The 13,492-nt window shown below is 43.6% G+C and overlaps 1 protein-coding gene and 1 pseudogene across 7 annotated transcripts in view; one reads left to right on the forward strand and one right to left on the reverse strand.

The window, feature by feature from the left end:
* The window catches only part of Uxs1 (UDP-glucuronate decarboxylase 1), a 79,091-nt gene extending 71,090 nt beyond the window's left edge, over positions 1-8,001 (reverse strand). For 3 of the 7 annotated variants that reach the window (XM_029477478.1, XM_029477471.1, XM_029477482.1), the window contains exon 1: positions 7,777-8,001. Coding sequence is in view for 2 of the 7 variants with exons in the window: in XM_021166509.2 (XP_021022168.1) it covers positions 7,777-7,870 (94 nt within the window). In the remaining 5 variants the exon portion in view is untranslated. The remainder of the gene's footprint in view (positions 1-7,776) is intronic. The other 4 variants (XM_021166509.2, XM_021166421.2, XM_029477462.1 and 1 more) reach the window with 3 other exon arrangements.
* The window catches only part of LOC110295018, an 84,575-nt pseudogene continuing 78,951 nt past the window's right edge, over positions 7,869-13,492 (forward strand).

Raw genomic sequence — 13,492 nt, forward strand, 5'->3', positions numbered from 1 at the left:
AATGCTGTCCATCATGTGACCTGCCTCATATCCAAATGCTGTCCATCATGTGAATGTTGCCCTTGTCCTGAGAATGCACTGTTGGCCTGTTTCTCTGAGGCACTTGGCACTCTATCTTAACCAAGTTCTAAAGAATGACATGAGAAATAGGAAACTATTGATAAAACCCTGCTTCTGATATCAAATGTGTGGACTTTTCCTATTCCAGGAAACCACTCACCAACTCTCTAAATGCCAACCTGGATTCCCAACAAAAGAATTTATCCTGCCACCAGGACCTCACAGGCAAAGGGCTTTAGACTATGGAGCTGTTCTCATCTGAAAAACCTTCTGCGATCTGAGACTTTCTGTACATCAGACTAACTGCAAACCAGGAGTTCCCGTGAAAACATTCCTGTCACTCAGAATATTCCAAGGGTTTAGGACAACTGTGCTGAGACTCCAGAACAAAAACAAATATATCCTTGTATTCTATCACACCAAGCTTGAGACACTGTCATTTACAACACAAAGGGCAGCTAACATCCCAATAGACTCTCAACAAATGAGAGGAAAGTGTATTAAAAACTCAATGGAAAGGCATATCAACAGATTTCAAACATCTGAAACAAAAAAAGTACAGATTAAAACTATGAGGAATAGTGTTAGGTAGTGTCTTAATTAGGTGTTCTATTGCTGGGAAAAGACAGCATGACCAAGGCAACTTATAAAAGGAATCATTTAATTGTAAACTTATAGTTTCGAAGGACAAATCCACAATCATTGTAGGGAGCATGACAGCAGCCAGGCAAACATGTCACTGAAGCAGTAGCTGTTGAGCACTTACATCTGATCCACAAATTAAAGATAGAGCAAGATTCTGGGAATGGCTTAGGTTTTTGAAACATCAAAGCCCACCACCAGTCCAACAAGGCCACACCTCCTAATCCTTCCCCCAAACAGTTTCACCACCTATATGGGAACTATTCCCATTCAAACCACCAAAGGTAGCTAGCTAGCTAGGCAGCACTCATATAACAATCCCTGAAGCCAAGAGAAGAAAGATTAAGCCCCATCTCTGGCTCTAGGTAGAGACTTGTCCTTCTAAATGTCTCCAAATTATACATTACAAAGACACTGTTGCTTGCTTCCTTAAGAGTTAATTCAAATGGGCCTGTCAATCACCTGGCCAGAAGACCACCCCTTCACCCTTCAGGAAAGGTGACAACAATAACTAACCCTTTAACAAGATGTATGTATATGTACATCCCAGAGTCCTTCCCTCCAAGCAGGTGCTTACGCAACCTTACTGCTAAGCCCTCTAAGGCAGCCAGCTTGTTGGAGTTCTAACTCAAGTGTAGCCTGTTTTCTCTCTCTGATTTCCGGATACTGGTCAAAACCGGGACACTCTGGGCCTTTTTATTATCTCTGAAGAATCTGCCTCTGCCTCCTCACTCTCCCTCAAGTTGCTTCATTACTAAGCCTGCCTACTTTCTGCAGTCTAACTCATAAACTGTAACTTCTTTTTCCCCCTCTCAATTTCCAGATACTGGCCCAAATCCTAATCAACTGAAGATACTGTTCTTTCTCTAAAGAAACCCCAGCTCCACAGTGCAATTATGTACAGCCTCCACCACTGAGCCCCCTCCCTACTTTCATGACTTTCTCTTTTCCTCTTTTCTATCCCCCTCTTCCCAGTTGCTGTGAGGATTTATAGCTTGCCTGCCTTGTTGTTTTCCTCTCTCTAATAAAATGGTCCAGCCCGGCAGTAGTAGCGCACGCCTTTAATCTCAGCACTTGGGAGGCAGAGGCAGGCGGATTTCTGAGTTTGAGGCCAGCCTGGTCTACAGAGTGAGTTCCAGGACAGCCAGGGCTACACAGAGNGTTTGAGGCCAGCCTGGTCTACAGAGTGAGTTCCAGGACAGCCAGGGCTACACAGAGAAACCCTGTCTCCAAAAAAAAAAAAAAAAAAAAAAAAAGGTCCTTGAACTTCTTTTTGAGTCTATGTTAAGTACTTTTATCAGTGAATCTAAAAGCCCACAAAAGGAAACTATGATTCCCATTTTCACACTTGCATTTAAAAAAAAAAATGCAAATACGTCCCTGAGGTTAGGGCAAGTCTCACAGAGCTGGGGGAAGCCTGTACAGAAGTCTATCAGTTGCAGCAGTATTTGGAACCCTACGCTCTCTGCTAGAATACTGGTCCAGAAAAATAGAGCACTGTTCAGAGGATTACCACACATCAATAAAAACGGGTGGCCTCCACAAATCCTCACACATCTTTTTATTACCCTCTCTCATCTTAACAGAATGGCAGAAGACATTTCTCTTGCTCTAAAGCCAACTAAATTTTGGCAACAGCAGTCACCTACTGGAAACTAAAACACAGAGTAAGAGAAAAGGGAAGGACACAAAGTTCGCTTCAGAAAGATAACAGTAAGTGCAGAAGGATTGACTAAATTAGAAAATCACCACCTGCAAACCTCCAATATAAACAGTAGACCAGGCAGGAGAACCAGATACTTGCTGCCTCAAGAATCACCTTACAGTGATGTTTGGGACATGCACTTGTAAGTGAAGCCATGTGACAGCTAGCCCTTCCAATCCATCAGGTTTGGATCACCAACAGAAGAACCAGCTCAACACTACTTGTCCCCTGATAGATATCAGTTAGCAAGCATTAATTAGGAAAACCGTTTTTGGTGCTAGACAACCACTATGCCACTGAGCTATATTCTCAGTCCATAATAGAATGTACAGCCAAATTTAATAACAACAACGAAGCAATCAGATGAACCCAAAATTGAAGTGTTGTATAGGACAAATGATGTGGGCTTTAAATTTCAGAAATGGCAAATGTTATAATACTTGTGCGCATGAGCGTATGAGTGAGTATGTGTGTGTGTGTATAAGATCATTCCAGAAATTTATGAAACATAGCAACCAAATGAAATGCAGAGGATCCACAGACTTGCTGGCCAGCCAGCCTCGCACATCAGTGAGAGGCCAGTCTCAAAGACAAGATGGAGTGGAACTGAAATGCTCCATCACCTTAACCATGGCTAATTGCCAAACCAGATGAAGAGAAACCCAGAGGAACCACTTAGCTTATGTTCACATCAGTACACTGGCCCAAACAAAGGTGAGGCTCAGCATGCCTGCCTCATCCTTGGCAAGCTGTGGGTGTGGCCACTACTCAAGGCCATCAAGCAGAGAGGGCACCAGGTAGACCTTGACATTTTCCAGAAACACTAGAACTGGCTTCACACTTCTCAAACAATACTAGAAGCTGGGAAGGAATAGGAAATGTTTCAAATCCTGGAAAAAAAAAAATTCTTTTCTGGAATTCTACCTTCACTCAGTCTCTAAAGTGTCAAAGTACCTGATTAGAGGCAGAGCCAAGCAGATGGGAACATTGAGGCTGGCAGCCTATCCTCATCCACACTTCCGGAAAGTGCCAACACAAGGATGCCTAATACTGACAGTCTAGACAAAAACAACTGGAAAAAAAAAGTAAAATCAGATCTTACACGGAGAGAGAAAGTACATTTAAAAGGGGGCAGGAGAGATAGCCAAGAACAAAACCACAGGACATGGCTCTCCAGCAGCATTCAGTCACACACACAAACACCAAATGATCAAATATACTGTGTGGACATACGTATAGGGTGAGCAAGTGTATGGTGGAGGGAAAAGAAAGCAAACACCCGATCATTTTCCAAAGAATGAAGTCATGAATTTCAGCTTCATCTGAAACAATCAAGAAGCATAAAATACAGAAGTATAATAAGACCAAAACCATAAAAATTATGAGCCAGAAGTAGGGTGTCTATTGCTAAGTGCAGGAGGATGGTAGCAGATGAGGCTGTTGACTAACACCTTGCAGAGGTTATCTGACTACAAGCCTTGCAAAAACTCATCAGATCTTTTTCAATTCTATCCAGGCCAAAAACCAAAAGCACTATGGGCAAGCATTCTGAACCTGTGCCAGCTACATGGAAGGTTGCAGTGAATTTCAATTCATTCCCTTAGGGAGTTACCGGGCTCTTTCAATGTGCACTGCCTTAAGAACTACATGGCCTGATGCAAAGGATAGGAAAAGAATTAAAGTGCAATGTTAAGTCAGCCTAGGGTGACATACACGAACTACCCTGGCCCAGAAGTTGTATGAGAGCAAGGACAACATGTCTACTGCAGCAAGAGCAAAGGCTGGGAAAAGAAGACAACGCAGACAACTTGAGCTCTGCTGGAAGAAAAAAAGTTATAGAAAGCAGACTAAAGATGAAGGTGTTATAATTGGGAGTATTTGTATATTGTTACATAGAGGTAACATCAAAGTTCTATTTTAATAGGAGGATAGGATTATTAGTAAGGAGAAACAGAGATTAGAAAAACACAGGCATATCAGAACTAGATGATAAAACTTCACTGCTAAAGACAACACGCTTTGGCTGCAGGACATAGAGAAATCAAGCTGGAAATGATATGAAACCATCCTCCCGCCAAGCGGTGGTGGCGCACACCTTTAATCCCAGCACTTGGGAGGCAGAGGCAGGTGGATTTCTGAGTTCGTAGGCCAGGCTGGTCTACAGTGTGAGTTCCAGGACAGCCAGGACTATACAGAAAAACCCTGTCTCAAAAAAAAAAAAAAAAAAAAAAAAAATCAAAAACGAAACCATCCTCCCTGTTAACTACATTTCATAGTGGCAAAGGGTGTTACACAGGCTCATAGGGGAGATATGTCCTGGATGGTATCCTTGCAAGCAACCTCATGCTATAATACCAACCTTCCATGTAAGATGTGTCAGTGTTGCAAGGTCACAAAACTTACAGAGAACAACCCAACTGCCCTGGATTGGTTTGAAGCCTGCCCCACAAGACTGGATTCAGACCTAGCACTATAAACTTGGTTAAAAGGCCATGGCTCAGAAGCAAGCTCCAGGGCCAAACCTAATACTGTGTTTGGTTCTGCTCTGCTAAGAAGGCACCTTGTCCAACTGCTTCTAAATATGTATGCTCAGACCCACAGGTTAGTGTTGCCCTCGACCTTGGCCAGAGTAACTTCTCTCTGCAGTTAAGAGATCTGTCACAGTGCAGACAATCAGTCCCTCCAAGTGCTCAGCTCTAAACAAGTCTCTATCATCAGGCAATATCTTAGTGAACAGGAGGAAAGAACAAACCAAAGAGCTGAAGGATAGGGAGGAGCGCTGTGAAATACTGTCTTTAGGAAACAACACAACCACTGTAACCATGAACTCACTGCAGCTGCAGTTACCTACACAAGATCAAGTCAACAAGATGGGTCAACATTGAACAGGCAGCAGTAACTGAACTCAGTGGGTTACTAACAACAAAAAAGAAGGGGCTTTGGGTATCTAGAGGAAAGGGAAGGGTGAGTTGGGGTGTATATGAAACATTGTTTACATGTAAATTTGTCAAATAATAAAAGGTATTTTATTTAAAGAGAAACCACAGGTGCCACCAGACTACATTTCCAGCATCCTGTTATGATCAATCAGCAGCTCTGTAACATTTTCGTGGCAAAGCAACTCAGACTTACTGCTACCTCTCATTACTAATATTGTCTCCAACCAGCCTTTAAATCCTCACAGTATACTCAGCACCCATTCTCTGAGCTGCCTGCTCTAGTCCTTGCCTGCCTGGGTAGCCTCATTGTTGTGCTGCGATCTGACACTCCCAGAACACTGCTCTTCCATGCATTACTACACTACTACTATTTGATCTTCAGTGCCAAAGGACCTCCGCAAGTGCTGCTCTTTCTGGAGCATTCTCTCCTGTTAACCCCTATATATCCTTCATTCTCAGCTCACATCCTGGCCTCTCAGGGAATCCAACACGCTTGATTTCTAACCCATCCCCTCCCACCACATCAGTTTGTAAACTTAATCTTTTTTGACATGAGTACTGGATTCATGACCTTCTCTTTCCAAGCAAATGGTTCTCAGCGCAGTCTCCCTCAGAAGGACTTCTGGGTTGCTGAAAATCTGAAGCCACCCCAGACTACAGAGTGAAACAAACAAAAGACAAACAAGAAACTACTCGCTAAAGTAAGCTATTGAACATGGAAATTATCAGGCCACATCCCAGGCCTGCTGAACACAGAACAAAGTGTTTTAAAACCCCACTGGATGACTCTGATGCACTCAAGAGTGTGCTGAACTACTGGGTCTATGTTCTGTACCATCAAGGCAAAACCCTGATGTTTCTGTACTTCATGCTGTGCCTTGTTACCACTGTCTACAATTGACAACGTTAACGACTGAGCGAAACATGATGGTCAAATGAAAACTCTTGCTATAGCTTCATAAATTCCCTATTTATCAATTCTAAACACCTATGCCTCACTTCGGTATCCCTCCCTAAGTAAATCAGCCCTGAAACTGCTATCCAGAGACCTGACTTATAGACCCAGATCACTGCCTTTCGGGCTGGAATGAATCTTGGCCCTCTAAGATTGATAAAGGTGCTAATCCCTCATGTTTTTAATTGTCTCACCCATAAAACACTGTTAATATTCATATTTACCTGTATTACCCCTGGCAGGATAAGAATCATACCTATACATACAGTTAAGCACTCAGCTAACTTAGGCATTACTAATAAAACAGTAATAATTACTCAGCTGTAAGAGGTCTTTTTCTTGAATCATCATCTTCAACACAGAGCACACTTGAAGTTAATTCTTCCTTCCTTGCTGAAATCAATCAAATCTACCAAGCCACCCAGATCTAAAACTTCTCCTAGCAACCAGAAGCCTTTCCAGAGCTTCCTGGCTGCTGCTGCTGCTGCTGCTCCTCCTACTCCTACTCCTCCTCCTCCTGCAACAGCTGAGCTGTAGCAGGCAGTCTGCATTCTACTAACTCCATCATCCCATCAGCTGAACCCACTTTCCGAAGTACCTACTCACCTGGGACTCAGACCCTGGAAACGCGATCACTTATGTTTGTTTGTAGTATGTTTGCCTGGGTGGCCAGGATTCATAAGGAGCTCACTCTGAGAGCTATTTTTAGCCCAATTTGGTACTTGGTAAAGTATTAATAGCTGTTATATCCCAGTTGCACAGAGCAAAAACAACAAAAACAAACAAACACCAAAAAACTGGACTTTGCTTCCTCTGAGAAGCTGAGGGCCCCTCAAGATAAACAGGCTAAGGATCCAATGACACCCGCCCCGCCCGCCCCCTATGTTGTGCCTCCTTCCGCGACACGCTGGAGGAGTACCTGGTGGCGCGGGAGGAGAGTGGGGAGCGGGAGTGTGAGACAGGATATCAGAGCATGGCCACACAGGGCATCCACGCAGAATGGCAACACTCAGCTGCTGAGTAATTTTCCTGCGGAGCAAACAGTCGGAGCAGGGATCCTGCCAATGGCTATAGTATTTTTATCCTACTTAACCAGCACCGTCCCCAAGGATGTCCCCGCGCCGCACTCTCCAGGTTCACCCTAACCCTAACCCTGGGTGCTGTGGACAGCATAGCGCCTCGGGTCAGTACGAGCTGGCGAGCGCTGCGAGGTTGGCCGAGTCCGCAGTGTCTACGGCTCGGGGAACGTGACCACCGCGTCCTGGGCAAAGGCCCCAACACCGGCCACCGGTCCGACGCCCGGCCTACGCGGAAGCGGGCAGCAAGCAAAGCGGCCAGCGGCTCCACAGCACAAGTTCAGCCTCGTGGAAGCGGTGAACCGGTCCCCGGCCCTGAACAGCCTGCCGCTCGGCCGCAGCGCCCGCTCCCCGCCGCGCGGGAATGAATGGGCTCCCGCCCACCGCGCACGCACTCACAGGCGGCGTAGGCGAACAGCGCGATGCCGAGCAGAAGCTTCATCCTCCTGCGGTTGACTGAAGAGACAAGGCGCAACAGCCCCTTGCTCACCATGCCCGGGAACCGCACGGGTCCGGGGCCTGCCGCGCCGGCCAGCCGCAGCACAATGCGCGGCGGCCCGAGCCCCGCCCCCGTGCACCAGCCCCACCCCCGCGCGCCGGGCTTCCTGCCGGCTAAACCACTGCGCTCGCGCGGCTGGGTCCCGGCCTCCGGCTCCGCCCACAGCCGCGCCCCGCCCTCATCCTCCTTTTCCCCGCAAGCGCAGTGTGATGCCTGAGTTTTCAGGATGGTGTCAATCAACCAGGGAAGGGTGGGCACAAGTGGGTGGCTCGGAGCGCGCATGCGCAGCCCAGTGTGCTTGCCAGCTTTTCGCTGCTAGGGCAGCGTTCGACGCTCGGCGCGGATCTCGGAAGTTCGCCTGCAACTTGCAGGGCGCTTGCGCGTTCTTAGTCCTACATGGCCGGTAGGGCTGTGGCCTCTCGCTGTTGGAGATGAAGAACTGGTTGCTGTAATTGGTGTGTCTTGACAGTGAACAGTTGAGTTTCTATGAGTGCGGGGCTTAGGAAGTTGCTTGGCCTTCTTAGCTGTTCTTTTTGCAAGGCAGGAAAGTGATAAATCCCAAACGGGCCGGTGAATCGACAACACTTTTCTTCATTTTCTTTATTTTAAAGATAAAGGGCATATTATCATGAAGAGGTTGCTAATCGTTGGAATTTGGGACAAACCACACTGCAGTGGAAACAGCAGAAATGAGCAGGGATCATTTCTGGTACAAAGCGTATGGGAATGATTTCAGAACAACAGACACTTTGCCTGATCATAGTTATCAAAAGCGAGACAGAATGCTTAAATAAGATTCTTCTGTCATACTGTGGTTATGTCTTCTCCTTAAGCATAGCACAGTGAGACCTGAGGTACTTTTCCTCTCAGATGTTTGAATATTAATGAGACTCAGTGTTGGCAGAGAGTTTCACATTCATAACAACCCTGATAGAAGATAGAAACATGAGCACTGCTTGAAGACCTATGAAGAAAGGGCTGCCATCTTGAGATTGTATGAGTGTACTGTAATGTTGTCGTGTCTGCATGGTTAAGGAGGGAAGAACATAGACCAGAGACTGTGACTCTGGATTTTCATGTCTCCGTCTGTAAGTCATTTCCAGTTTAGGAATTTTCTGGTGAGTTTTAAGAAGTAAAAACTATCCATTGAAAGGACAATTTAGAGCAAAAGCTCTACATCCTATCAAATAGGCAAACTCTTGTCAAAAGTAACTACATTAATAGTGTAGAACACAGAGGTTCCTAAAAGTGGCCCATACAACTTTGCTTTGAGCAATAGTGATAGGAAATGGTGAGTTAATCAGTTGATTTTGGACTGTATCACCCAGTACTGCATTGTACCTGTCATTGTACTGTCATTGTACCTGTATCCTAAGGGAATGCATGCAAAGAGTCTTCAGAAACACATGTTCTGCTAGGCCTTAGGGTATTTGATAGAATCAGAAAAGTCCTCTTTCCTTAAGATACCTTCCATCCATCTGTCAGGAAATTGTCATAATAAATGCATACCCTTTTGTCTGTAACATTGTACAGATATATGGTGTATATCTTACGTGCATCCAGGAAAGGAAATGGAGTTGAATGATATTCCCTGTGCACTAGAGGCTGTGGAGCTGGGTAGGTACATCTGCTCTGATAGGGTTTTCTGGAGTGCAACTGGATTATAATTACTACGACAGCTCCAAAGAAGCAAGCTGCTGAAACATGAAAAACCTCCATAAAATAGTCTCTCTCCTCATGTTCTTCCCCATTTGTCTCCATTGACAAAGATACATAGTCAAGGGCATAGACAGGGGAAGGAGATGGTACTGAGGGAGGGAATCACCCTACAACTATACAGCTTATCACATAGACAGTAAGAAACATCAAGTCATATATACAGGAGAGCATGTGAGAAGAACAGCAGACTGTGCACGTTGAGGTGATAATTCTGAAAGACAACATGTATGTGGACATATACAAGAGTAAGTACTTTACGATCATACTTCCTGTGCTTGCAGGGGACCAGCATAAGGCAAAAGCAGAGTTAATGGTGTGGTGGCAGAATCTGCTTTAGAAGGTGGTGTGCAGATCTCAGCTGGGTTGTGTGTGTGTGTGGATGGGGGTGGGGGTGGGGCGTTGCTTAATGTCAGTGGGAAATAACTAAAACATCTCAGCAGAATGAAACGTAGAGTCGGGAGGGAGATAAAAGCAGAAGACTCCATGCAAGGATATCAATGTGTTCATATTAAAGCACAGAGGGCCCAGTTTAATATGCAGGGCTCAGCAGAAGCAGAGTACTTCAGGGAGACAGCCTCTCTAGAAAGCACAAGGTCTTACTTCATTCACATGCTAAAAGAAGCGATTCCTGAATCAAAGAGGGCCTGCGGAAAATTTGCAATGAAAATGGGGTACTTCAAACAGCATCTTTTCAATAGCATATATAAATAATACTAAGATAAGGTAGCATCCCCTACATGATCCTCAAGCATTGAAAAAATGCAACATAAGTATACAATGGACAGGTCAGACAGAGAACTCAGGCAGTAAAAGTGTCTCCTATACAAGCCCGAGGCCCTTACTTCAATCCAAGAACCCTTGTAGGGACAAAAGCAACAGGCGTCCTGGCCATGGTGCAGTAACTGCAGAGACTTCCAATGATCAAAATGCTAAAAGGAAGTGGCCAATGAGAGCTCAGCTGTAGGAGAGGCATCAGTGTTGGCCTCTTAAGCTGGGGAAATTCGGCGGGGGAGGGGGGGGGGGAAGAGCACACTTTCCATTCTAACTTGTTGAACTGTGCCAGCAACCCAAGCCAAAGTCCATGACTTATACACATAAAAGAAAAAGAAAAATCTGATTTTAAAGGCATAGAAACCACCTTTTTTTCTTAATTGTCTAATTTTTATTATAGACAGCACAATATATATTTTATACCAATCATAAAAATGATGGACATGTTATTAAATGAACATAGATAAAGTCTTTTTGTTTGTTTTGTTTTTAGTAGAGCTTTAAAATCTTGGCTCTTACTATGGTACAAACCCAAAATAAGAACAATTTTTAGTTATTGGAGTTCACTGTATTCAGGCTGTACTTCAGTGTCCCTCACATCACCAAAGGATTTTACCTCCGTAGTAGCTAACCTAAGCTATGACTTGACAGTTCTGCTGCACCAAGGAATGAATTGTAGGCACGATTATTTGGATACGGATTTCCTGTTATGGTCAAAGCTATTTGACTTGAGTGATTGGCGTCATTCTCAACCTGCAGGGAACAGGTTACATTCATTTAAGAAATGGTGTGTGTATTAAGATGGTCTATCCATGAAGTCATTCATCAACTGTTTCAATGAAGAATGAAACCACTTTCAAAAAAATCATAACTTGTCCAGTAAAAGAGATGCCAATCCAGATACAGGACAAGTTGTTCAGAACACCAAACACAAACCAAAAGACAACTCTTCTATCATAGTATAACGAGAACACTAAATATACAGAATAGAGAAATTGTATTGAAATCAGGAAGAAACATCAAGTCATATATAAAAGAGAGCATATCAGGACAGCAGATTAGTCAAGCATCCTTAAAAAGCCAGAAGGAGGCCCGGCGTGGTGGCGCACGCCTTTAATCCCAGCACTCGGGAGGCAGAGGCAGGCGGATTTCTGAGTTCGAGGCCAGCCTGGTCTACAAAGTGAGTTCCAGGACAGCCAGGGCTATACAGAGAAACCCTGTCTCGAACCCCCCCCCCCAAAAAAAAAGCCAGAAGGACTTGAAGTGGTGTTCTGAAAGATAACATCTCCAAAACAGACATCAATACTGTATCCAGTAAAGCTGTCACAACTGAAGGAAAAACAAAAGCTTTCCATGATAAAACAGAGTACGGGAATTTATGACCACTCTAAAGAAGATACTTGAAGGAATCTTTCAGACTAAAGGCAAAAGCAAACTCATCCAGAGGGCCACATAAAAAAGGTGGAAGTCACACCTTTAATTCAGAGGCAGGAGGATCTCTGTGACTTCAAGGGTAGCCTGGTGGTCTTCATAGCAAGATCCAGGCTAGCCAGGGCAGCATTGTGAGACCCTGTCTTAAAAAAAGCAAAGAAACAAACAAAAAACTATGCTAGAGTAAAAGGAAGGACGGACACATAAAACCACCACAAAGTAACAAGAATCAGTACACACCTTTGAATTAAAACTGAATATGAGTAGTGTAAATTCCTCAAAGACACATATGTTGGATCAAAAAGCAAGAACTATCTATGTGTTGCCTCTGAGAAATACACCTCACCATGAAAGACAGGATGGGAGGAAAATTTCAATCAAATGGAACAGGAAAAGAAGCCGATGTTCCTGTTCTATTATCTGGCAAAGTAGACTCAAGCCAACACTAATGAGAAAAGGTCTTAAAAGCCACTTCATCCTAGTTAAGAAAACAGTCTCACAGGATCACATGAAGCATGTATGTCTCAAACACAGGGGCAACCAATTTTATAAAGCACATACTTTTAGATGCAAAGTCACAGATTAACCCCACACGGTAGTGGACTGGCTTCAGTGTCCCCACATTCCCCAATTAACAGATTTCCCCCCAAAAAAACATTTGCATTAACAGACATCATAGATCAAACTGATTTAACAGACATGTACAGAATATTATTTCCAAACACTGTAGACTTTTATCAGCAGTCCATAGAACATTCTCTAAAATGGAGCATCTATTAGGAAATGGAGTGAGCCTTAACAAACATAGGAACATTGAAGTAATCCCATGGGTTCTATCTTTTCACAATGGAACAGGGCTACCAATGAACAGCAAGAGAAGCTTTATGACATTTACAAACTTGTGAAGATTAAACAACACAGTAATGAAAAGTGAATGAGACTTTGGAGATTCCAAGAAGAAATGTTAAATACTACTGGAATCAAATGAAAATGAAAAAAAAACATAACAACCCCAAATCTACAGGCTACAATAAAAAATAGCCCCTAGGGTTTGTATCTCTAAGTGTCTACATTAGGGAAAAAATAGATTTCTCAAAGAAATAACTTAATGATGCTGCAAAAAGTATACACCAAACTCCAAATAAATCTATGGGAAACATTGCCAAGATCAGGGCAGAAATGATTGCATGCAAACAAGAATGCCAACAGGAAAACAATACAAATATTCTGTGAAAAAGGAAGTCAGTACTTTAAAAAGATGATTAAAATTGACAAGACTTTAGTCAAACAAACCAAAAGGAGAGAGAGAGAGAGAGAGAGAGAGAGAGAGAGAGAGAGAGAGAGAGAGAGCATGAATTTGAGGAAACATGAGGAGGTTGAGTGGGGAAAGGGAGGGGTGAAATGATATAAATACAGTATTCACATACAAAATTCTCAAAACAGTTAAATACAAAAACATCAAGGTGAAAAGACTCCAAGTAAATAACTGGAGGGTAAGGAGAGCTATTACTAAACACATTAGTGAAATTCAAAAAATTGTTAGGTGTTACCTTAAAAATCATATATTCCAATGAATTGGAAAACCCTAAAATAAAATACATAGATTTCTAAATGTATATGACCTACCAAAAATAAATCATAAAGATATTTTTAAAAATGAGCAGCTTTGTTGAAAGCAATAAAACTGAAGCAGTA

This window comes from Mus caroli, chromosome 1 (assembly GCF_900094665.2).
Source record: "Mus caroli chromosome 1, CAROLI_EIJ_v1.1, whole genome shotgun sequence".
In the NCBI taxonomy this organism is placed as follows: domain Eukaryota; kingdom Metazoa; phylum Chordata; class Mammalia; order Rodentia; family Muridae; genus Mus; species Mus caroli.